Consider the following 25,680-nt stretch of genomic DNA (forward strand, 5'->3'; position numbering starts at 1 on the left):
CAGCAGAAAGTTATGTCAGCATCGCTTGGATTTACTCTCTGCAAACTATAGTGCTAGAAGAGGCCTCAGCCATGACAGCTATTGAACCTTGTCTGCAAGAATGAAAGGATAACATTCATTATCCCAGCCATGGGGATCTATATTAAAAGGAAACAAGAAAATTCATTACCTGCCAGCTCAACTTGTGCTGTCCTGAGAATACGTTAAGAGTCAGCTGCGTATTTGGTGTGGTAACTGCACTGCACCTCCTGGGGACAAGAGTGGGACTACCCAAGCCCTGAGCACAAGGCTGCCCCTATGGTGCTCTGCACACATTGAAGCTCGCTTTTCGTATACATGGTTGACAATTTGCAGTCTGATTATATTGGATTAGTTTGGAAATCGGATTGCATAAGGTCTTATGCAAAAAACAATTTCTGACAGCAGGAGGCTGATGGTAACCTCTCATTCCTTCACAATCACACACACACTGCAGTCCTGAACACAAAGCTGCATTCACCACAGTCTCAGAGCTGATGCAGGAAATGCTTCCTGGTCATGAGGCTACTTTCAAAATTTAAGAACTCTGTGGACCAAGGAAATGAGACTGCAGAGTTCTTGATGGGTGTCTGACCTCCTTCTGCCCCAGTGTTCCAACTACATTTTTGGCTGACAGTGTCATTTCTTACAGCAAAAACAACTGCCTCAATACACAATGCTGTCCCTGTCACTGTGAAAGCAAGGAACAGGGAATGGACAGAATTTTTCAGATAACGATTCTGAGTTTTCTTGTGCATCTCAAGGCACATCAAAAAGTGTTAAAGGTTATGATTTTTTGTTTTTTCTTTCTTTATATTTCCTTCCCATGTTTCCTTGGGAAAAATCAGGAAAGCCTAATTTGATCTACAAGTATTTTGCCGTTTTACACTTGGAGTGTTTATGGGGCTAAAATTCTGTATATTAATTTGAAGACATTGATGGTGTGTCTTTGAGGTGCCCAACCTGCTGTCTGTTCATCAATAATAAAACAAATACCTAGAAGAATTCTAACTAAGCATTTCTTTTGCCCATATTCTTACACACGCAGCTGTTCCACACTCAATTCTTAAGTTATCTCACTGATCTTTCATTGCAAAAGAAGCCAGAACTTTTCATTTGGAATATAAACATTGTTCATCTAGCAAGACCTTTCTTATGTACAATAAACATAAGAAAGAGCAAAAGACTGCTCTTCCTCTACTGCAAATTACCTTTTTAAAAGTGAATACAGCATGCCATGAAATTTTCATAAGTAATTTAAGATACAGTTTACAAACATCTTGAATTATATGGTACTAAAGAACACAGTAACATAAATAACAAGCATAGCAACTTCTTAATTTACTATTTACTGAAAAATATCATTCACTTAATGTGTGGAAAAAAATCTTCAGTGTCAGATTGTGTTAGCTCTGTTGCAAGCACTGCCAAAATGAAAAAATATGTTAAAATTAAAAAAAAAAAAACCTTGAAATTATAATGACAAAAGTTCTCTGCAAAACAGTATTCTAGCAGTTGACTCATGCCCTCAGGTAAGCGTTAGAAGCTGATGGTGCAAAGGACTGTGCATTACTACACAGGTTCATCCCCTTAATTCTGAGTGGTTCTTCAGGCCAGCAGGCACTGGTAAGGATGCTAACAAGGCCAAGTTGGAGGCTGTCTGGGTTGAGATCCTCCTCTGCTATGGATTTGCTGTTTCCCTCCAGCCAATAATTTATGTTCACAGAGATAATTAGTCCTTTTAGATGCATAACTGCTCTTCAAGAGAGTTGGACATTTAAACATCGTCCTGATGCCTTCCTTCCTCACATCACAGTCCAAGTAATGATCAGCACAGAAGTCTCCAGTAAAGTGCTGCAAAGAACTGACCAATGACTTCAAAGCAGAAGCAGTGCCATATTTAATATGCTATTACACTTCCAGCCTGGATAAGTTCCTACAGCCCTAGGTGACTCCTGAACTGAGAACAACAGCTACTTAATCTTTGAAGTGATCAACTAAACAGAAAACTAAACAGAAAACAGATGTTTGCTTCAGCATTCCCATTCCTGCAAATATAAAAAGAGGGCACGTCCTTAACTGAGCTTAACAAGCAAGGGGCATGCTCCATCTAGGTCACTGAGGTAATTGAAATGGGCAAGAGAACCAAATAAACAGAAGTACTGCATCAAGCTGTAGCCATCCTAAGAAAATATCTGCTTACCAAGAACAATTAACCGTGTTTTGGCAGTGACACTGTCAAGAGAAGTGCTAGCCACACATGTGTAAATGCCTTGATCCTCCGGCATCACATTTGATATGAACAGTGTGTCCATGTCCATAATTATCCTACAGGGAAAAGAAGGGCACATACAAATAGAAAAAGTACAATCTGTAAGACAAGCATATAACATACTGACACTGCTGAAAAACTGTTCAGGAAAAGCTTAGCAAAGGAACATTTTGAATAACCTAATTGCACATTAGGTCTATTTATTTTAATGCAACTGTAGTTGTATTATCTATTGTGGCATAGACTTTGTAACAATTTAGACTCCATGGCCTGAAGGTGGCATGTCTTTCTCGTTCTGAAAAGAAACACATTGATATGCATCAGATGAGCATTGGGAATGTAGGGTTTTGACACATCACTAACAAGGGAAATCAATGATCTTAATGTATAAACTTTTAATAGGGCTGAGTAGAACTGAATGTTCCCAGCCCACTGGTGTCATGCCCTGTGCACCAGGGCAGTTGGTACTGATCCAAGCCCCTGGGTTCACTGGGTTGAAAACTGATTGGGCTTTTCCCTGGCTCTACCACCCCACTCTCCCAGGCCTTGACAGGACCCTCCTCCACCTCTCCTGTACTGCAGGGGTTAGGACATCATCCCTCTGCTATGTCTAATTAATAAAGATATCTGAGAGCCCAACATGGGGCCCTTCATACAGACTAAAGGCCGATCTCTATCCCATTACAGTCAATGGACATAAAAAAGTAGACAGAAATTCAGCCTGCACTTGCACTCCCCTACTCATGTAGGAAAAACTCATTGATGTGACTATATACTGTCCCACAGACAAGTTTTCTCTATTCACTTTAACATCACAAAGATTTGTTTTGGCCAGCTATAAAACATGGGAAAATAGTAGTTTAACTGAAGTGGAGAGACAGAGCTCCAATTGACCCCAAAAGGGTTGGAGTTTTATTTTTGGGTTAAACCAACACTTACTGGCATTGTGCCATGAGAGTGAGACAGGCTAATTCTGTCAGGTGTAATTCTCAAAACAAAATATTTTGCCAGTCATGGCAATGCACGGATATAAATGTGTATTTACATGTATATAAAAATGCAGATCTATTCACATGTCAAGTGAAGAATTCTCACAGACAGAAATTTGCATTTCAAGCTACTAAGTTTCATGTTTATTAATACTATTGCTCCAGCACCATACAGCATTATTTCAGCTGAGCTCAAGAAAACTCTTGTTCTTCTCTGCTTACCTGCTGTCTTGTATGCTGCTGACTGACAGCTCATATCCATCTTTCCTCCAGGATAATTTGAAGCTGTTTTTCAAGTGTGAATCATACTCAGACTGACATTTCAATAAAATTGAATGCGATTTCAACACTTGGGGGTTCTTTGGAGTAATGACAATTTTCGTAGCATCTGGTTGATCACAGAAAACACTTCGATTAGGAAAGAGAGATTATTACATCCAATTTTCACCAAGCACCTCATATATAGGAATCAACTTCAGGAGCAATGATCATGTCTTTATCTATCTATCTATATACAAACACGTCAAGCAGAGGAGGCTGGTTTTGAAATGAAGATATGACAGGATGTAATTTTCTATCTTGAAAATTTCTTTTTTAGCTTAGTCCAAACCACAGTGTTCTAGAAAAAAAACAAACATACACACTCAAAAAAAAAAAAAAAAAAAAAAAAAAGCTGGAATATGATTTTTATGTCCAATTGCCATTGAAATAGCAATAGCTTTGGCAGTGAACCAAGAAAAATTACAAGCTTATTAAAGTCAAGTGAGAAAAAATACTGCTATCAAGTTTGTTCTTTTAATTGCCTCTAATCTGAATGCAGAAACAGATGAGTAAGTAGGAAGAAAGCACTTCTCTTTACAGTGAAATACTGCTTTGTGAGAATTTCATTGTACAATTTCATGTTTATTATAACTGTAAAACTTACAAAGCAAAGAGACTGGCCTGAAGTAGAACACAAAAAGACTTTCTTCTTTCTTGACTGACTTACAGCAAATGTGATTCTCAGAGTGCATTTGAGGACTTTGCTAACTGAGCATTTAAATTCTTTCTATTGGCAAGGCCTAATTCCTAAATAGCTTCGTATACAACTCACCATCCTGAATCTGTGTCCTCAACAGAAAATATCCATTCTCATCATGACCCTTAGGAAACATGCCCAACCAACCAATGAAGTACTTTAAAACAGAACCTTACAATCAAAGCCCCCTCACTCATCCTACTGCAATGCACATGATGTTCATTGTAGACATTCGTTAAGCTTGGAAGATAAATGAGGTATTACCTCTTATATCCAGATTTGCTGTGATTGCTCTTTTTCCAACAGAATTTGCAACCCAACAAGCGTATGATCCCGCATCTTCCTTCTTTGTTTCTTTGATTTCTAGGGTGCCATTTTTATTTAATTCATAGCGTAGCGCTGAGAGTGGCTCTATGCTATCATCCTTAGTCCTAAAGAGAATAACAACAGTTATGGCTCATTTCAGGGATTGCAGGAACCACTATTTCATGGCTAGAGGACAGGTGAGTTTAGAGTCAGCATGTCAGTCTACTCACACTCAGGCAAATCATTAAGGGACATAAGCTTCCTGCAAATGTACAACATACTGACAGTCTCTAGCAAGACCTTTAAACTACTCTAACCGAGCCTCTAATCCATAACTGTCATATGTAATTTTATTGCAACTGTCAACTGCTATGTCAATACAGTGATTTCCAACCATATGGAACCACTTTCAGGTAGATGTACTCTTTAAATTATTGCCTTTCCAACTCAGCAATGTGTCCAAACTTCAGAAGGTGCCAACATTAAACTAGGGCTGATGATTTGGCTACAGACAGCTTGGTTCTGTTTAATAAATATCCCAGCAGCTCTTACACAAGCATCAAGGACTTTTATCAACCTTTCATTTATTTAAAAATTAATTAAAAATATACATGTATCAGGGATCTTGAGAGTACACTTAGATAAAGCACACAGATATTAAACACAGTCTTGCTATAAATTGCTAATTTATCTTCTCAAAACCAGCTAATTTTTCAGTGTTTGGGAAGCCTAGATAAACTTATTTCATGTGAAAAAGTCATTCTCAATAGCTTACCATCTAATATCTGCTGCAGGTGAGGCAAAAATTTCACAGTGCAGGAAGGCACTGTAACCAACAACTGCAGCATAGTTTTCACCATCTGAAGTCAGGATTAAGGGAGCAATATCTGCAGAACAAGATGCAAAACAAACAGCACTACAATTCAGAACTGGCCTATAAATATGGGCCCTGTATCATACCCTTTTCCCACCATAGAGAGGTCAACTGAGCTCTCATAAGCCTCAGTGGTAAAAGTGGTTGATTGCTGGAGATTTCAGATCACTAAATCTTGGCTTCAAGATAGAGAACACGCTCAGTTCTGCTTCCCTGTGAGACCTATCTTATCAAATAACTTCCCATCACAATGTTTCTTCAAACAACAGGCTAAGCATCACAACTGAAATTAAAGATTGACAATCCATAATACCTTTAATAATTCAAAAACACAACTGTGGCCACAATCCAGTCCCCAGTGGTCTTAATACATCTGAATTCTAAAGGTTTTGAGCCCAAAACAACCACCACGTTGTTAAAAATATCAACACTCAATCTAAGTATTGCTCATCAAAAGGCTTGTTGTGTGAGTTTGGACAACATATTTCTTAAAATCTGGCTCAATGCAGCAGAACAGTGACATGATTACAAACCCAAAGCTATTCCGAAGATCTAAGAGTTATCAAAATGGGACACCTCAGTTATATCTTTCCTGTAAACACAAAAGAGGTGGAAGACTACTCACTGAGGACATTCACGTTGGCACTAGCAAGGAGGGTACCATGCTTATTACTGGCCTCACAATGGTACACAGCAGTGTCCTGAAGCTGAAGGTTGGTAAGGCTGAGCTCCCCATCAGAGACTCGCCCTCTGAAGGTCCTACCTGCAAAGACCCAGACCATGTCAGAAGATGGTGCTAATTAAGAAATACGAAAAAAAGAACAGAAGTCAATGAACATGAGTGTTACACGACAGATGGGAGCAGCACTGGGTGAGGGACTCATGGGTACCGCCCCTACTTTATTCAAGACCACATTTAAATAGCTTAAATATTTAAAGTATTAATTAAATAAATCTGAAATTACACCTAAATAAACATCAGACAAGATGTCATTTGGTGCACTGGAGTTTGTGCATTCCCTGGGTGTGATACATGTGCATCTCACCCACTCCCAACAGGATGATGTTGGACCTTTACTTACTATCAATGGGCATCCCGTTAAGTTTCCACTGAATGGTTGGCTCTGGGTTGCCAATGGCCTCACAAAGCAGCAAAAGATTCTCTCCTAAGCTGTAAACACCACCTCTGGGCTCCTTAATCCACCGAGGAGGCTCTGCAAGAGGGACATGGCAAGTAGCAGGCATCACAGTCAGAACAGTATAACTCTGTTATTACCGTGGTTCTCCAGGAGATGGCAAATGCAGTCAGCAGCTTCTACAGCTCCTGGCAGCCTATTGTGCAGCTGCAGTGTATTTCTTGCAAACTGACATTAGAAAAGGTAAAAATTAGCATTAACACATATCAATTTCTGTCCTTCAGCTCTGTAAAATGCAAACGTTGGGGAAAGTGTGAAAGCAATGGGCAGTGTCTACCCAAGTGGAAAACGAACATTGAGGAGATGGAAGGTGAAAGGCTGGGAGGGAGGTAAACTTAATTGTGTCAGTATTTTCACAAGGATCCTCAGACAGGAGATTGCTGCCTTTGAAATGACATGAGACTATTTCAGCAAGTCAGAACACAATGCAAACAGCCATTCAGCTGAGAGACTCACTAGATATGAGCAAGGGGTTTGCATCAGCTCGCCCAGGAGGGCAAAGCATGGTGATGCAGGAACAGTGTTGACTACCTCCATCTGCTCATTTCTGTGTGCTGGGTAGATGCACTGTGCTATTCATTCAACAGCCTAGTTTTCCATTGTGTATTCAGCTCAGATGCTCACACATAGCATGTTAAAGCATGCTGAGGCATGGAGTGGGAGGACCACCACTCTAAGAAGCAAGTTGCCCACAGGGTGGAGGTAGAGGAGCGGCAGTTGGCTGCTGCATTCCCTATGGCCTCTCTCCCCAGCACTGCCAGTTAAACCAGGACAGCTCCGTCTTTTGTAGAACCACCTCTGAACATCAGATATCCAGATCTCATTAGAAAAAGGAACAACCATAAGGGAGGGAAGGGAACTGAGAGAAAAATAAATGCATTAATCTGATGAAAGCTTTCTGCTACCCACAAACCAAACGCGTTGAGCCTGCCTACACTGCAGAGCATGGCCTTGATCCAAAATACAGCCTCACATTTGTCATTATCTCTCCCTGAGAAGCAGCAAAGTTCCAAGTTTTAATTCCAGACCTGATGCTACCTCTCTTCTGCTGGCCCTGAGCTGATCGCTGGACTCCTCCATCCCTCCTTCCCTATTAGAAAAAGATGAGCTAATGTGTGGGAAGCATGAGGATTCATTAGTTAATTCTCATAAAATGCTTTGAAGATTAACAGTGCTGCTGTCTGGTAATACATCTCCAGATGCTATCAGTATGATATACTAAAACAGTGTCATTGCTCATATTCACACAGAGACATTAAAAAAATATCCCTGAATCTATGCTAAACAGGACACAAGCTCTGCCATTTCCACTTCATAGCACCCATGAAGAGGTGCTGTTCAGCAACAGCTAAAAAACAAAGTAAAATTTAACACACCAAAGCTTACACAAAACTATAACATCTTTGCATTTCGTTCACAGTACAGATTTCTTCTTTCTGTAATGCTGGTTGCCCTCCTGCAGCACAGCACACACAACCACATTTGTTATGCTTCCTTATATTTGAATCCAGGAAGAAAAAAAAAAAAAGCATGCAGCAGAACATTTTGGTTTTGCCAATCTCTTTCTCTCTTCTCTTTACATTTTCTTAAAAAAAAAAAAAAACAGTTCAAATGCATGGAGGTGAAAAGGAGGTAATGCTCCTGATGATTTTTTCCCCTTACTGTGTCCACCACAGAGTACTTGAGACAGGATGCTTCACTGTTTTGGAGGAGGTCAGACACCAGGCACAGCCTACATACAAAGCATACAAAGCACACTTCCTATTTTCATGTGTCCATTCCCTTTTGAAAGTCAACTGCAGATAATATTCCACTGCTGCTTTCCTTTCTCAGCACGGCAATTGCTGTGGTTGCCCCAAGGAAGTGATGCAACTGTGAAGTTTCAGTCAATGAGATTTTGTCAAGTATGAAATACAATTTCACAGAAAGGTTGAAGAACTTCTCTTCTTTGTGGCTGATGTGCTATACCACTTATAAGTACATAAAAGGCAATAATAACAAAATACACACTTACACTTTAACAACAGCAACAACCAGTGGTTGGACAATCAAATTGTTAATCTGCACAAGTAAAATAGCATGGCAAATGTTTCACTGCACAATATATCCTTGCAGGTAAGGGTTACAAATCTGGCCTATCTAATCAACAGATTTATACTTTTTATATGAATATAACGATAGGTCTGAAAACAGAAAGGATCTAAAATGGTAATCAAGCCCATTCTTGTGCAATACACCTACAACACATGGGGTGTTTTTTTTTTCTTCTTTTTCTGCAAGGGCTGTGTTTCTGACCAGAGTTCAGATTGTGATCCAGTATATCTTCGAGACCAGTCTCAGCAGACATCTTCCATCCTGTGTTTAGGAAGCCAATTAGTGCTGCCTGATGAGAACTGCTTTGCACTTGTGCTTAGTGAAGCCCATTCTTTTTATTCCCGATCACTTTCCCAATTTGTCAAGATCACTTCAAATTCTCCTTGCATCTACCCAAGGTCTGGCAATCCATCCCACTCTAGGATTGTCATCTTCAGATTCATGTGCAGTTATCACTTTGGGGTCTGCATCCCAGCTGAAACAGCTTCCCCGTGAAACAGGGAGAACTACAGCTTGAGTCTCATTAAACCAAGCAGCAATCTATCTGCTGGTTTCACCTACTGTATTTTTCTCTAGCTCAACAATGAAAGTATTACAAGATATAGCTGCCAAGGCCCTTAGCTATTCTCTCATTACGATAATTAATCATTACATTGTACTGATTATTTCTATTAAAGACAGCCTTGAAGTCTCAGTCAAGATCAAGGCACTGTGATAGTGGCAAGAGTTTGAGGTTATATAGTCCCCCAAGCCTAACATATAAGCAATAATTGAATAAGCAAACATTCTCAGTTAAAACAATTTGAGAGCTTGTTTCCATTTTTTAATAGTTTGTTCTCTCTATAACAACAGGCTTTTTGTGCCTCTTCCAATGTTCTAGGCTACATCTTTCCTTGCAGAGAGATTAAAATACTCAAGTAGTCAACAAATTTGCTGGCTGAACATCTTCATATGATTGTAATAGTTGCCTGAATCGTTGCCCTTGGAGTACTGTAGGATTAGAAAGTGGGCTGCACGAAAATATCATCACTTCAAACTGCTATTCAGAAATCTGATGTGTTGGTTTGAGAGCCTAAAGTATCAGAAAGAAGAGCAGAGGAAGTGACATAGTGCAGGAATGATAGCGAAGTCTTGATTTATACACCAGCATCAGATTGAGCATAGTTGGCAGTTAATAACTGAGATAATTTTTCTTCCATATTTAATTTTCTTTTCCTTGCATACATCCCTTGAGAACTGCCTGTCAGGCACGAGGATGCCCTACGTCAGCAAAACCTCCCTGAAACCAACTGAAATTAATAATGCTCACTTCCCCCAACTCAAGATTTGCCCTTGAGTGTGCACATGCGAGTTGCAGCAAGAATGATGAACATGCCCATCTCTGATGAATGTTAATGACATTTTCTGTTTTGAAATTACAGGAAAAAATGCTATTTGTGCTCATGATACTCTGCATGTGAGGTCCTAATAGGCAGAATTTCTGTTAGTGACACCAGCTAATGTTAGTTATACAAATGAAAAATGAACTCAACAGGAATTGCAAAAGCGTTCTTTACATTGCAATGGTTAGAGTGTATTTCTTTCTTTCTTAAAATACTTGCTTGCTAATGAGTAGAAACCACAATTTGTCCAGAAGATTGCCTTCCTCTAGAGATGGGGAGAAAGAGGGTCAGTAATCTGGACTGCTTAATAAATGTTATTTCCCTGGTACTTTAGTTTTTGCAGCTCCTGCAGTTTTCTTTGAAGGATTCAATTTTTACAGGCAAGAAAATCATAGCCAGATTGTTAAAATATTCAGCTAGAGCAGTGATGCTCCAAACCATCTGTAATGATTTCTAGGAGTCAGCACTTCCCCTCCATCGCAGCTGAACACTTGCCATGCTTTGGTATCCTCTGCCTCACTTCCAGGAAGGGAGAGAAGGCTATGACACAAAAGGCTGTGCCAAGTGAAAGGGGAGAATTTATCATGTAAGGAGAGAATTCAATTTTGTAAACGAAGAGAGGAGTGGTACCATATGCATTTAACTTTGGTGTAAACTAAAAAAAAGATAATTGAGCTAAATGATCTGGCCCAGTATAGACATTTTTACATTTTTAAGATCAAGTAGAATAATTACATTCTCTAGTCTGACTGTCAGATTAATACAAGACTTTTTATCAATACCTCCACTTGACTAACTTGCATCTTAATGTATTGGATCTATAATTTATGCATATATTTGTGCTTTTGCTTACTCTTTTGTAAAGCCTTCATGGTTTAGGAAAAAATCACACATTAATTCTATTCAAAAACAAATGCTCCTTTCTGCAATTTTCCCAGAACTCGAGGGCAGGTCCTGCTAGCAAAAGTTGATATCACTGGTTAAGTTTATGGTTTATTAAAAAGTGATATTAGAAAAATTTACTTCTCACTGATCACCTATCAGTGTTCAAAATAAAAGCTCAGTAAAACGTACTCCTCACCTTCTACATGAACATGGAATTCATGTTTTGCTCTGCCCACAGGGTTGCTTGCCATGCACTGGTACGTTCCTTCATCAGCTGCAGACACGTTCTCTATCTTCAGTACCTTCCCAAATTTATCTGTTACAGGTTTGTCCTTGGGCAAGTTTTCAGTAACTTTGACCCAGCTTAGATGAGGAGTTGGGCTAGTAGTAAAGAAGAAAAAAAAAGATTTTGAGTTGGATACCAAGATGCTGTAATGATTCATATTAGCATAGCTGCTGGAGTTCATGCATATGAGCTGCAAGAAGTTTTCAATTGTTTGAGCTCTTTCAAAACCCCAAGCAATAGTACAGGCTGTACTATAGACTACTTCTAGTCAACACTGTCCCTTGATTTGAAGGACCCCTATGAATAAGTCCTTCATAGCCAAGCCCAGGCCATGGCACAAGGCTGCATTCCTTGTAAACATTGGCATGAACTGTGTCAGAAGGAATGGAGCTCATCTTGCCTGACTCCAAAAGGGCATTCTAGGACAAACAAGGAGGTAAAGACTTCACTGGAGTGACTTCATTCAGCCTTGCTGGATTAGGAACACTTCCAGACATTGGAGATGGCTGAAAATGTTCCTTACGCTTTCAGAAAGCAAGTGGCAATGACACAGAAATTCAGGACAGACTGCTGTATGCACAGTCCCAGCTGGGATTCATGACCCCGACACCATACACTTTGTCATATCTGCTTACACTTGTGTCCATCTGTCACGGTGGCAAAATGCCCAGGCACAAGCTACTCAAAGGCCCAGGTACCAAAAAAACCCTATGGCTTTCCAAGAGCAGCGAGCATAACGGTACAAATGTTCTGTTTCCTGCAAGGGTTCTTTCCTTGCTTATCTACCAAAGTCTGGCACCATGTTGCCTCAGTGCCACACTGAGGGAATGCCCTCCCGACATTGATGTTACTCAGATTATAAGGTTTCAGAAATGACAGATTGGAAATGTACTTATTTCCTTATTTTGCAATTGGCTGCCTCTGATCTTAGTTACTTGAAATCTGGTTCAGTCCTGTCCACTTCCCTGATTTGTGGGCATTTGGTTGGATGGACTGGCAGAGACATAGATAAAGCTAATCATTTTTCTGCTGCAAGTGGAAAATTCAATGAATATTTTATTTTTGCTTAAGTGCTGCGTTTTTGAAGCATCACCATTAAAAAAAAGACTAATGATTGAAGAAATAAAGCTCCTCTTGAGCAGAGACTTTGTTGTCCTTTGAAACTGAGTAGTAAAATAAAAAATGGCTTTTTGTTTCAAAAATAAAAAAGTTTCCTAGAAATTATTGAATGAAACAAAAACATTTCTTCTTTTCATGTTTTTCCAAATAGTGCCTTTTTTTTTTCTCCTCTCCTTTTGTACATGGTATTATTAGTTCCTGCACGTGAAAATACCTATTTGTGTATTTCTGAGATGATTTGCCTGTTCAGTACCTTGACAACATTATAAACTCATAGCTATGGATTTGTGGCCTGAGAATTAGTTTGATGTGCAATGAATTAGACAAGAAAGTGCTGCAAGAGGGAACTAAAACTCACTGCAGATAGCTGGAGCAAATCCAACCGAGACAAGTAATTCACCACCTTTCAAAAGATGGCAACCAACTGCAGAGGCATAATCTTGCCAACTCAAATGGTGATCAAAGAGCGATGCCTTTTCAACATAGAAAAACAAAATGCCCTAAAAATGTTTGTTCAGGCAGATAAATATCCTGATTTCAGAATTTTATAGGGGGGGGATAATTGCAAAGCTTTCAATATGAGTTATCAGTCTACTAACTGTAGTGTGCATCCACAGACCTGCAGCCCCACAAAAGACCATGAGAACACAATGGTTTAAGTCTCCATTTAATAAAAAGCCCTATCACAAACAAACCAGAAGCAACTGTGCTTTCACTGTAGTTTAGTGATGACAGAGATTTTCTCTCTACCAGTTTTTTCTCTGGTGGTAACTTTACTGGGGCAGACTACTGGATCTGCAAGCAAGCAGTAAAATCAGAAAGCTGGGCTGAGGGCATAGTGGAGCTTATTTCTGCCCTGAGCTACGGCTGCAGAAACCAGGTCCAGAGATACAGCTTCATCTCGAGGACCACACTTAAATGAGCGCTGTTCCTTTCTTTATTTACCTTATTTTGTCCTGTTAATTACAACACAAAATAAAATTGCTCTGATCTCATTTCCCAGCACATAATAGCTGCTTGAACTGCTCCCTGTATTATTACAATGAGCATATCCTCACTGAGATATTCTGCCATGCTTAGTACAGCCAGAGCCATCTCTAGAGCTGCCAGAGCTCTGTGCTGCTTTACGAGGAGCACACTTGCTCTAGGAAAACACTGCATAAGTCTCAATTTAAAATTAAACAGACATATACAAACATTTGTAGCAGAATAAGGTGATTAAATCTGTGTATTATTGCACATTACTCACAGCCCTTCAGCAATACACTCGAGTTGCAGGACACCTCCCTTGATAACAGTGACTGATGAGCTGCTGCCAGCAGATTCAGGAGGGATCAGCAGTTTGGGTTTTCTTTCTTTAATAAAATTTGCTAAAATAGAAAATATATATAAGTTAGATTCAAAATCTTAGTATCTTTGCTTTTCCTTCCAATAACATTACAAACATTATTCTAGTCTGAAGGCTTCTGACATCAGTTTCTTAATTTGCTTACTGTTTTATATGGTTTAAGATCAATGCAGGAAGAATCCTGTTCTGCTTACAGCTAGAAAATTGTGGCAGTGGTAACAGGAGGCAGCAGTACTAGGGAAGCTCCTTTCCTATGGCTTCACATACTTGCTTTCCCAGCACTGGCCCCTTTCTATCATATATGTTGGCCAATTGTTGATACACTTGATCTTTCAATTACTGATCTTCTGGTGTGCAGCATCTTTCTTAGCACCCTTCTTCTACATTGACTCTCCATCATTTTCTAAAACTCAGATGGAAACCCATCTTTCTGATTTGAACATCCCCCAGAAATGCCCTTGTTATAATTACAAAATATACGGTAATGGAGATAGAATTAGTAAAGGAGACTGTTTAAATAATAAAACAAGATTGGCCTGCATTTGATTTCAATGGACCATTTATTCCAGCCTGCTAAACAATGGTTTCATGATGAAACATGCCTAGAGTTAAATGGCTGTTCAGTTATTGCTATAATAACAATTAGTACAGTAATGAATAAGTCCCCAAATGGTACTAGTTCTTAAAAAATAGTCAGTTATGGATGATTTGGTGAAATATCATATGTATCTTTCTGAAAAATCTTTTATTTGTTTCATCACCCTGCTATTTATTTTTTCAAACCTGTGTTACAAGTGTTCAGAGCTGCAGCAAAACACTTTGGTGCTTCTGGACATGCTCACATGTTCTCCATCTGCCCTCCTGCTGCTATAGGCAGGCATGCATCCCTCCACCAAAGCACTGCACACAAGCCTTGCCTGTTCTGCTCACACTGACAACTTCCTTGGGACAAGTCCTGAGGATTTATCAGTACTTTGAGCTATTCCACCTTGAAATACTCAAGGAGAATCCACTTTTCTAAAGCTCCAGTGCTCATTCGGCAGAATGAGGTGTTTCAGGAGTTTCAGATTTGGCATCTTGAAAAACAGAGGCTCTCAGAAGCAATTTAACCAAACAAACTGGCTTCAAAAGCTACATACAAAAATGGAGAGACTCATTTTTGGTTGTTTTTTTTTTTTTTTTTTTTTATCCTTTAACTAAAGAAACTAGCAGGTTAGGGAACAGCAGGAATAGCCACCAGCTGCCTTCTGAACTACCCACATTGTCTGCATACATTTCTGAGCATTTTTGGGGTATGACTCCACAAAGAAGTGAGCACAAAACAAGGGAAGAGGTGAATCTTCAGGATGAGAAGTGCTTTGTTGGAGTGCTTACCTGTGGTGAATATCAAACAGCACAACACACAGCCAAAGTGAACCATCTCACGTTCACCCGGTGTATAGCTACAGAGGTGCACAATTAACACACAGCAGATAAAGCTCTGCAAATCCACACCTTAAGCTCACCCTGGAGTAATGCAGCCTCAGGGTGACCTGTTAGACATGGATTCAGAGTTTCAAACCGCAGCAGCTTAATGCCAGTGTCTCCTTCACCACCAGAGGAAGATGCAGAGTGCCATGCTCCGACTCCTGCTCTGAACTGATAACACTGCCTGACTCCTCACTTACATTACGTTCTGAGATGTGAATATTCCTTTCTTGAATAAGAAAACTACCTCTTTGTTAAAAACCCTTCAGATTTCTGTCAAAAAGTACAAGATGAGCAAATTGTACTCCACGGACCACTTAAATCCATCCCATTGCAATAAAAAGGCTTTTGTGATTTTTTCTTTTCATCCTCCCAAGCAGCAGCTCACATTTCATTTCAGCTGGTAGGTTCTCAGCGTAAGGGCTAAATAACAGATGCATTCAACTCACCCTTAGTAACTGCAGCATTAGGTGAGCCTGAGTCATTAGCATGCTTAACTGAAATAAATAAAAGTGACAACCAAATACAAACGTGCATAGTTGACATAAAATGAAAAGAAACAACAAATCAACCAAAACCAAACAATGTCCCCCCCCCCCGGTAAATTTCGGGCAGGGAAGAAAAAAAGAAACAAAAGATGACGTAAATCAACAGATGAACAATGAATTTCCGAAAATAAAGAAAATCATTTACATATATGCAATATTCTGCAAAATACTTCATGGCGATATAAGCAACTTGGCAGAGAGAACAGTAGGCAACCTCCAGCTGAAGGTACAAAACCATGTGAATGCACACCTCACATCTACACTTGCACTCAGTCTCAGGTCTCCAGCAGCATGCATGCACACCAAAGCCTTTCTTTCAGAGACCCAGAATCAAACACTGCTCCATTTTCTCTAATCTGCATGTGCACAACTGTGGGGCTGGACACATTATAAATGCTATGGAGGGCAACGTGGCATTTTGCTATTTATCTCACAATTATTATCCCAAGATACAGATTAAGCAAGTATTAAGATACACAAACCCAGTATTAATCATTTATCTTTTTTTTTTTTTTTTAATCCTAACAAGAAGCTCTCAAAATCATATATTTAATATTAGGCTTTCATTCACAAAGAAAAATCTCCTTGGCTTTCTGGACCACATAAACCCAAAAGGTCAGAAGCATTAACGAAACAGAAGACTGATATTAAGGGCACAGGCAGCTTCAGCTCTTGCTGCAAACCTTAACTGAATTCATTACAGCCAAAAGAGATTCAAGCAAAACAGGATGGCTCTGCAGCTGCTGTAAGCTGCCTCATCTCCACCAGCTTCTGCAGGGCCTTACTCTTTTAACAGAGCTGACAGCATGCCCTGAAAACCTTCTAGTGTTTTGCAAAACACTCTGACGCTGCTCCCTGCACATTTCACAAGGAAAATGTTAATGCCCCATGTGTCCCTGTGGCAGCCTAAAGAGGGAGCATTTTGCTTCTAGCCTGCAATGCACAGGCAGCACGTGCTGTCGCTCTGGACCATCGCAGCAGACACTGTTGCAGAGGTTGAAAATCAGACCTATAGTTCTTGCTGCTGAGCAGCCCATTTCTCCCTAGAGAAGAGGGGAGGGACAGTTGTGTCTCCTTTTTCATAAAAGCAAAGGTACAGAGGCTTCCAGGGCCAAGCCACCAGCAGGGCTGAGCCTGCAGCCCAGCCCCCAGGTACTGTCCTCCCCAGCCTCACAGCTGCACCCAGACCAACCAACAGAGCAGAGATGTGGAAGCCTCTATGTCCTCCAGACCCAGGCAAGTCCCATCAGGGACCACCAGTGAAGCAAGTTTCCCTCCTGCTTCATCACCTTTCACTGAAGGGAGAGCAGGAGGAAGGGCAAGGTACGTTGGGGGCCCAACAGTTGCATCTGGGGGCTTTGGGGCTCACATCTGCTGATGTGATGCGATCACACTGATGTCTAGGGAGTCAAAAAAAGAAAAACAACAGTAAGCAAGAAAGAACGCATCCACAAACTTACAACGGGAAACCTTCAGTGTCATTGGCATTTTCTGTACAATTGTCCTCAGTTTTGGAAATGCTGCGAAGCAACAATAATCACTTCGGCTGTCATTTTCTTCCACGTTTGCAAAGTAGAGATCTCCCTTAAGGCTCATGGAGACCCTTTCATCTTGAGGAATGTGCTGCAAATCTAGCAAGAAAAAATAATTACAATATGGTAATGATACTGAGCTGCTTCACCAGTATGACTACCAATGCTCTACTGTCAAGTGTTTGCTTCCAGATACAGAACACAACTTTGATGTGAAAGAGGCAGAAGGCCCAGCACAACCCACGGGTTATTCACCAATACTCAGCATACAGAACTGCATGCACAGTTCCTTTTCAGCCAGAGAAAATGTCCAACACCTCTCCCCAATACAAAGGCTTGTAATGCTGATATGGAGGTCACTATTTGCAGATGTGCCAATCTCCTGACCACTTTGCTCTTCTGTAATTACATATTAGAGCAGGGCAGCATTAGTATGGACTGGTGAGACTATACTGTCTCATTCTTGATCCAGCCATATGCAGACCTATGGAAAGCATGTATGTCAGGAGTGCAGAGGCTGCCTCATAAGATTAGAGGTTTAATCTGGCACCCTGTCTCTGCAAGAACTTGGTCAACATCAAAAAGGAACCCTTTGTGTCACATCTGTATCTTGCTTCTCAGTAGCCAGAAAACCCTACAGAATATAAATGCTGAAGAAACACTGAAGAATACAACAATGAAAATCACATCAAAACTAAGAAAAAATTATGCATACCTGAACTGAAGTTGTTTTTCTTAGTATCAGCATGAACTAATGGTTGATTCATGAGAATAAAACAGTAATAATAGACATAATATATTGGTACATTTTATTTTCTCTACCTTAAATGCAGCAGTCTTCCTAACTGGTAGATGTACTCACTGATATTTAAGCTCTGCTGTGTAAAAGTTAATAAAATGTGCTGTCAATGTACTCTACAATTTGCTTTTTCTATGTAAAGACATCTCTATTGCACATTTTTCAATTTTTTATTTACTTATCAATATCCAGATCTTTTCCCCAGATACCTGCAGAATTACCACTCCCATCAGTTATAAAACCGATATGAAACTGCTTTGGAAAACAAATGTTCTGTGTTTCCTTACATGAAGCACGTGTAAGTTGTTTACTTACCAATATTCATCCAATAGATATGCAAAGGTGGGATCCCTTTTGGGGGGTTACAGTGCAAGATCACAGAATCACCATGCTCCACGTCAAGGGGCTCAATTTTTTCTTTAGGGAATTTTGGTACATCTGTGCAAAAGCAAAGAAGCTCCTCTTTTACTGTTACCCTTGGAAATTTTCCTTTTAATTCCCAATAAAATACTTACCTTAACATCATCATTTGCATTCTTGGCCTTTAGGTATTCCTGTTGTTTACCAAGTGAGAAAGAGTAACAAAGCACTTCACAAAGAGCAAGACATTATGTGTGATTTTCATTCATTAAGTGATTTGTCCATGCTGCCCATGAGCTCTGCTGAAGAATTATTTTACTGTACTTATTTTCAAATGCTGTCATTTATTTGACTAGTCCCTGCCAGACTGCACAAAGAGACAGATAACTGAAATGGGATCCTAAAATGAGCAGAGAGGACAGGGTTCTGGCAGATCTCTGAAGATCAAAAATCAGTCTGGGAGCACAGGCTCTTCTGGGAAGTCTTTGGCTGAACAGCAGTTCCCAAGAAGCCATGCAAGTCAGTGCAGGTGAGGACAGACATCAGACAGCTGTTCTGCCTTGTGCTTGCAGCCATCCCGACTCTTATCCATCTCCAGAATGAGATGAAGCAGAAGCCTTATGTAAAGACAGTATTGCCTTCACATGCCCTCAGGTGTAAAACCTCTGCTGTGCAGATCTGCAGGGTTCTCAGCAAGCTTGTCCTTCAGGATGCAGAGACGGGCTTGGCACAAGGAAATACACTGGAGGTCCAAAAGGAAAGCATTATTTGGGCTTAACTATAGGTTAAATAATTAAGGGATCAAGAACTTGGATTATTCGCCAAGGGAGTCAGCAGACTGTTTAAAGCCTGAACAACACCTGGCAAAGATCATCAACCTGGACTGTATCAGCAGCTCCAAATGCAACTGGAGCACATCCAAGTAGAAAGGAAGTCGAGCTGTGCTGGAACCCCCCCCATCCCCAAAGCAAGCACTGGAAAACTGCAGCTCAGAGATTACTGTGAAGAAATTAGTCTGCAAAATGCAACCACTCCTTAAACGAATTTAACTAAGGCAGTTTCAGGGCGGACACTCCTCTGATTTCAGGCAAGTTCAAACTCATGAAAGTTTCAGTTCAGGCAACTTCATTAAACATTAAAATTATCAGCAATTAAACAGCTACAGAATGAAAGCATCCTGGCTGTGCAGGGCCAGATCGGCACAGAACTACTGCCATCCTGGTGTTCAAGGCATGAGAGGGCACTCTGGGAGCAAATAAACAATTTAATATGTCAGTAGTCCAGGAGCACTGCAAGACATCTGCAGTGTCACACAGCAGAAGTCAAACTGAAGAGGAGGTTGAGAAGAAATACAGGGCCAGGACTGGGGAGCTTTTTTCATTGTAGCATTAGTGAACACAAAATGAAGCAATCAATTCAATGCTGATTGCCTGAGTGCAAATTGGTCATAGGTTGTTTTTTGTTTTTTTTTTTGTTTTTTTTTTTTAATCTCCAAAAGTGTTATTAATACAAATAGAAATTATTAGGGAAAACAACATGGATCTAATGAGCATCACCCACTCTGTAGTTGGCATTTCAAGTAAGGGAAAGAACTGTATGTTAAATCCAATACATTCAATAGTCAATACTCTTCAAGCCCTGAAAAGTGCATCTCTTGACTCCTGGAGAGGGAAAACATTTCCCAGTGGGAAAAAGCCAATTTGTTGACTTAAAGTTCGCTTACTTTTCCCAAAAGCACATCACTCAATAAAGCTAGGAGTGCTGGATTGGGTGAAGGAGAAGGGATTTCTAACTAAGTCAACAAAATCAGGTCAACAAATAGACCAATAGAGAGACTGCTCATCTAAGGCACGGGAAACTTTTGTTCAAACCCATTTTCTGCCTCATTTGGCACAACAATAAAATCTGGGTCTCCAATACCCCAGTTGGGTGCCATAATCACTGGCCTTTCCAGTCAGCTTCTGTAGCCAATAATTACCTAATTATACAAAAAGATATCAATTCCCACCAGGAGACAGTGAAAAATCATCATCTTGGAGTCAATAGTTGGCAGTGCAGGCATTCCTTTCAGCACAGGCCCAAATGCCCACTTTGGTCCCTACTGAGGGAAGCAGCGCTGTGAACCCCAATGTCTTGTATAACTTTAAAACCTATTTGAACAATGAGGTGTTTGAGGCTCCTTGGGTTTTCTACACTGTTTCATTTCACTTTGTTCAAAACTTTTTTGTTCCCTCAATGCATAACTGGCTTTTAACCCTTCAAGTTTTATGAGAGAGGAAAATTCAATTTTCATAACAAATTCCTGAGTCAAATCTCCTGACAAATATATTTACTTGCTGGTACCCCATCGGTCTCAAAGACTAGAAAAATGATTGCTTCTGAAAGGAGATTTATTAAGGCTCAGAAGCTAATATCACTTTAGGCTTTGGCTCTTGCACATCAGTTTTCAGTACATACATGGAAGAAATGTCTGGCTTTCTTTTCTGCTGTGCTGCTCTGTTTTAATTGCTGGATATTCCAGAATCAATCACTACTGATTTGTGGCTGATCTCAGAAACTATCACCATCAAATTAAGCTAGAAAGTACCACAGAAGATTAACTGTGTCACAAAAGTGACACAGGATGGAGTCACCAAAGCAGCACATGGACACTGTAAAATTTACAACCAATTGATCTCTTTGCAGCAACAGTACTGAAACTGTCACGTCAGTCCTACATGCAATTCCCCACATATGGACATAATGAGAGAGGCCAGAGAATCCAGAGTGGCTCTAGTGCTACATCTCACATATCCATAACGCAGGGGAGAATGTTATTTAATGGCTCTGAGAAAGGCTTGCTCAAGTACCAGTGGGAGGACACTCACAACACAGGCAATCAAGGTGTGAAATAGCCACAGGGAAGATGACAAACTGCACACCTGACTTCAGTTATGGAAACATCTTCTAAAAGCCCACATCGATAAATGAAGTTCCCAAAACAGTAGCGGGAAAGACTTCATTGCTAAAGTATTATTTCCTGCCAAGGCTGTATCTTGACTGATGTACAGCATTCAAAAACCAGAATCACAGTGCTGTGGCAGTGTATAAACCATGGAAACGAAAGATTATCTGTTTCCAGAGTCATCTGTATAAGGAACCAGTCTCTCTTTAATCCCCGGGGTGACTCAAAGTTTAATGACCTAACTGCACTTGAGATTAGGCTTAAATACCAGTGACAAATTAGGCTGGCTGAAAGAAATTTCAGAACAGAGGCTGGGTCAGTCCCTCCTACTTATCTGTTCAGAATATGCAGCAGAGATGTGGAAAGCAAATATAAAATCCGAATTTGAGTTAAGCTGCATACCGAAGTTTAGCACCTGACTCTCAGCACTCTGGTGCAAGCAGGACTGCTGCAGGTTTACTCAGACGCCTGTTAGCACACTCTTTGTTTCTGTCCTAATGCTAACAACTGTAATGACTTTGTACAATTACAACTGTACTGAGGATGAGAATTTATACCAGATAGAGAATGGAGTGCATTTAGCCTGGTGTTTTACATGTTCCTGGGAAAAGCACTGAGGAGACAAACTGAAGGCAAAAGATAAGTAAGTAAAGGTAAGTAGCTGTAGAAGTCCTTGGTACCACTGTACCTGGTTCCTGTCATTAACTGGTTTAAAATGGGAGCTGATTCATATTTTAAGTCAGCAATAAATATATATTTTGCAAAACCATTGTAGGAAAACATCACTATGCACGAGGTCTCCTTTTATAACTTTCTCTGTAGTCATTGTTGGAGATGTGTCCTGGATGCACAGTTGTATCATGGATATGACAAAATCCCTAAAAGATATAAGGGTAATGAATAATAGAAATAATCACTTAAATTCTATACCCTGGAAATTCCTAGCTCATCAGACGCTTTGATGAGGAGCTAAACAATTTGTTATACACATGTATGGCACAACACATCAAAGAATCTTAAACATCACTTAAAATCACCAACCAATGAGTACAGCTAGAGCAGCTTCCTGTATTCAGCTCAGTGCATCAACTGCTATTCTGGTCCATGCTGTAAATGCAGTAGTTAAATCTGTAATTTCCACTGCAACCTTTGAACTGTTTATCAGATATTACCTGCTTTTGTAATGGATTTTTTTAATTGCTTCATTACATTGAAAAAGTTAGGAAGCCTGACTGTCAGGAAGTCTGGGGATGTCAGGCCCCTTGCTCTCAAAGAAACAATTGTCTCTCAAGCAGACAATTTTATGTCTAGGCTCTGTTTCCACCCTCAGAACTTTGGTCTTTTAGAGCAAAGGCTTTAGAAATACTGAGCATAAATTTTAACTGTTTGCCATGAAGAGTCTTTTACACTACAGTTAATTAAAGAAGTTTAAACCCTACTTCTCCTTCTTCTGGCATTGGGCCTGCTCAGTAGTTTGAGCAACAGACTCCCTGAATACAGGAGGAAAGGAACAGAGGTCTGTGTTCTCACCACTGCATCCATCTTCATTTTGCATGTATCCTGTAACAATTTAGACTTTGTAAATGATACAAAAATGCAGATTATTCTCACAGCCAACTCTTCCTCTTTCTCCTTAACGTCATCATATACAGAGGAGGTGGGGTATTTTCATTATGTAGGTGACATTTAATGATCATTCCTCCTGATGTTGCTAATGCTTTCCTGGAACGACTACTCTGAGTAAATACTCTTTTGTTCTCTTTTTCAGCAGCAACTTTACTTTCCTTACAAACCTGGCATTATACTTCTGTACAATGGAAATTTAATTTATGGAAAAAAAAACCCCTACCCTAGTCTGTCTTGCTGTTTTCTTCTTTACTTCATTGGCACAGCAACTTGCCAAGCAGCTTACATTTTACTTGAATACAGCTGGCAAAGCACTGCCACCTCTGCATCATTATCATGAATACATGTAGTGATCTCATATGTACCAGTCGCTGCTTCAAAACTTGTGGGTGAATAGGGGTAATTTATCCCAAAGTCTTCTGTGTCTGATTGCCTAATTTGCAGCAGTTCTGTGCACCAGCAGATCTCTTTCATTTCAGCAGAGTTATAGACTATCCAGCGCTTCAGAAAATGAAAGGTGTCTTCTGTGATCCCTGAATCCTGATTTAATTCACAGCATCTACGTTATACAGTTAAAGAAATAGAGGCAGAAGTATATGAATTCAAGTAAACGCCCTACTGTCATTTAGAGGGTTCTCAAATTTTCCTCTTCTAATTTCATGTTTTCCTATACTGAGTTTATGACCAATATTGCCTTTCTCTTCCTCAGTTACTCTGAAAAGACAAGTTCCCAAATTTCTTGATATGAAGCCATCATAAGAACGTTGTCCTGGCCAATGCCCAGCTAGATGACCTCCAGCTTTTATCAGTCAATTTTGTTCACATCCACAACCCCAGTCCTGAAAGCCACCTCATTTTCCCCCTGCCTTCCTCTGTGCTATGGAGCACAGATGAAATGGTGAGATGAGATGGAAATACTCATTTCTATGATCAGTAATTTTCATAACTACATCACAGTTTTGAGAGCTCATTTTCCATTCAACTCCAGAACTTTATATTCTTCCCTTGAGTTATTTAATACTACACCCTGAATGCTACTGACACCAGGCTAACGACCTTATGGTTGATTGGATCACCACCCCCCCTTGAGTTTCCAAACACTTGCATTGTTTGCTGTTTCACAACAATATGCTGCTATTTCTCCCATCCTCCCCCTGACTTCACATCCCATGCTCTGAGATGGAGACCATCCTGTCTGCCCAATTTCCGGGCACTCAGCCCCACAGTAACCAGGCTGGAATATTACAGGCTTATGACTCTAAGCAGCATTTACCTTCCAATAAATATTTGGAAAGTGAAAGTATGATTCTTAATTCTTTATCAAATACACTTCTCTTGTATTAGAAATAATGCTAACTGAAAAGTTTCCCCCCTTTTTTTAAAAAACATTTTCCTGGCCTTAGATTCAAACCATCTTTGTTTTCACATGCATTTCTATTCATTGCCCACCACATTTTTAATTTTTCAAATATTTCTTGCACTACTACTTATGTCACTTTTTTTTTTCTTCTTCTCATTTGTGCCATTTGTTTTCCCTCTCCAAACATTTCAATATGCTAATGATGTACTGGTATCCTCTCTCAAACCAATTATTTCTGTCCAGATTAGGCAGAGAATTTTATCATGCGGCAATTACCATCAAGAGCTCTACTTTCTTCTTCACAGAAAGAGAAAAGTATTAGAAGTGGAAGCATCACAAGAGATAGCAGAGGCTTTAAGCAAATACAAATCAGAATAGAATCCTGATGGGTTTCATGAAACAGGCAAAGAAAGCAAACTACAAAGGCATTTAAATAGCCAAGTGGAAACAAATAATCATTTTCTGTCACTGGACATTCGGTTCCCCTGGGATAGTTATTGGAAAGTTTATATAATTCATTCACTAGCTCAACCCCTTGAGGCCAAGTGTAGCTCAGAAAGCAGAAGTAAACAATACATGTTTTCCAGACTAATTTATCTGGGAAAACAGATGTGCGATTTACCCCACTGTTTTTGTATTAAGTGAAGATGGTGAGGAGCATCACTTGGAAACATGTAAGACGAATGGTGTGGTCTGAATCTCCTGCATTCAGATTTTATTGTTCAGATTTCTGGTCTCAAAAATTGGAATGAAATAAAATCAGTTCAGAGGGCACAAAGTTTTCTTTCGGGCATCCACTGATTTACGAACACTATTTCAAAAGTTTTTTTTTACATGAAGTATAATGAAAGTGAAGCAAAAGCCCTTACTTGGAACAATGAGTTCAATTTCTTTTGACATGGCAGTTCCCAGCACATTGGATGCATAGCAACGGTATTTCCCTTGAAAATTGGTAATGATTCCATGGTTCTGAATCACAAATGTCCCAGAGTTGTTACGTGTGATTATTCTGGGATCAGATAACAGATCAAATGGTTTTCCATCCTTTGTCCAGTTGAAACTGAAAAATAAAACAACAATTACAAAGGAATGGCCGCAGTATAAAGAATACAAAAAACAGTGGAAATTATGGTTCCAACACTGCAGTGTCAAAACAAAAGAAAAATGAATCTATATAAAAGGATGGTAAAATGAACGCTGTGCTGCTATAATTTGTGCTAGCTATTGAGCTATTGAGCATGTCTGCTATTGGACAGT

General features: G+C 39.9%; 1 protein-coding gene across 4 annotated transcripts in view; it reads right to left on the minus strand.

Annotated features, from left to right (window-relative positions):
* Nucleotides 1-25,680, minus strand: part of CHL1 (cell adhesion molecule L1 like) — a 108,732-nt gene that overhangs the window by 21,009 nt on the left and 62,043 nt on the right. For 3 of the 4 annotated variants that reach the window (XM_042823716.1, XM_042823719.1, XM_042823715.1), the window contains exons 5-16: nt 25,293-25,483; nt 18,449-18,571; nt 17,263-17,433; nt 15,704-15,751; nt 13,689-13,809; nt 11,231-11,415; nt 6,560-6,691; nt 6,103-6,240; nt 5,379-5,490; nt 4,562-4,728; nt 3,502-3,667; nt 2,222-2,346 (exon numbers count right to left, since the gene is read on the minus strand). In XM_042823716.1, coding sequence (XP_042679650.1) covers nt 2,222-2,346; nt 3,502-3,667; nt 4,562-4,728; nt 5,379-5,490; nt 6,103-6,240; nt 6,560-6,691; nt 11,231-11,415; nt 13,689-13,809; nt 15,704-15,751; nt 17,263-17,433; nt 18,449-18,571; nt 25,293-25,483 — 1,679 coding nt within the window. The remainder of the gene's footprint in view (nt 1-2,221; nt 2,347-3,501; nt 3,668-4,561; nt 4,729-5,378; nt 5,491-6,102; nt 6,241-6,559; nt 6,692-11,230; nt 11,416-13,688; nt 13,810-15,703; nt 15,752-17,262; nt 17,434-18,448; nt 18,572-25,292; nt 25,484-25,680) is intronic. The other variant, XM_042823717.1, reaches the window with a different exon arrangement.

This window comes from Centrocercus urophasianus, unplaced genomic scaffold, assembly GCF_019232065.1.
Source record: "Centrocercus urophasianus isolate 14NV4802_14NV808 unplaced genomic scaffold, USGS_Curo_1.0 seq_22, whole genome shotgun sequence".
NCBI classification, from domain to species: domain Eukaryota; kingdom Metazoa; phylum Chordata; class Aves; order Galliformes; family Phasianidae; genus Centrocercus; species Centrocercus urophasianus.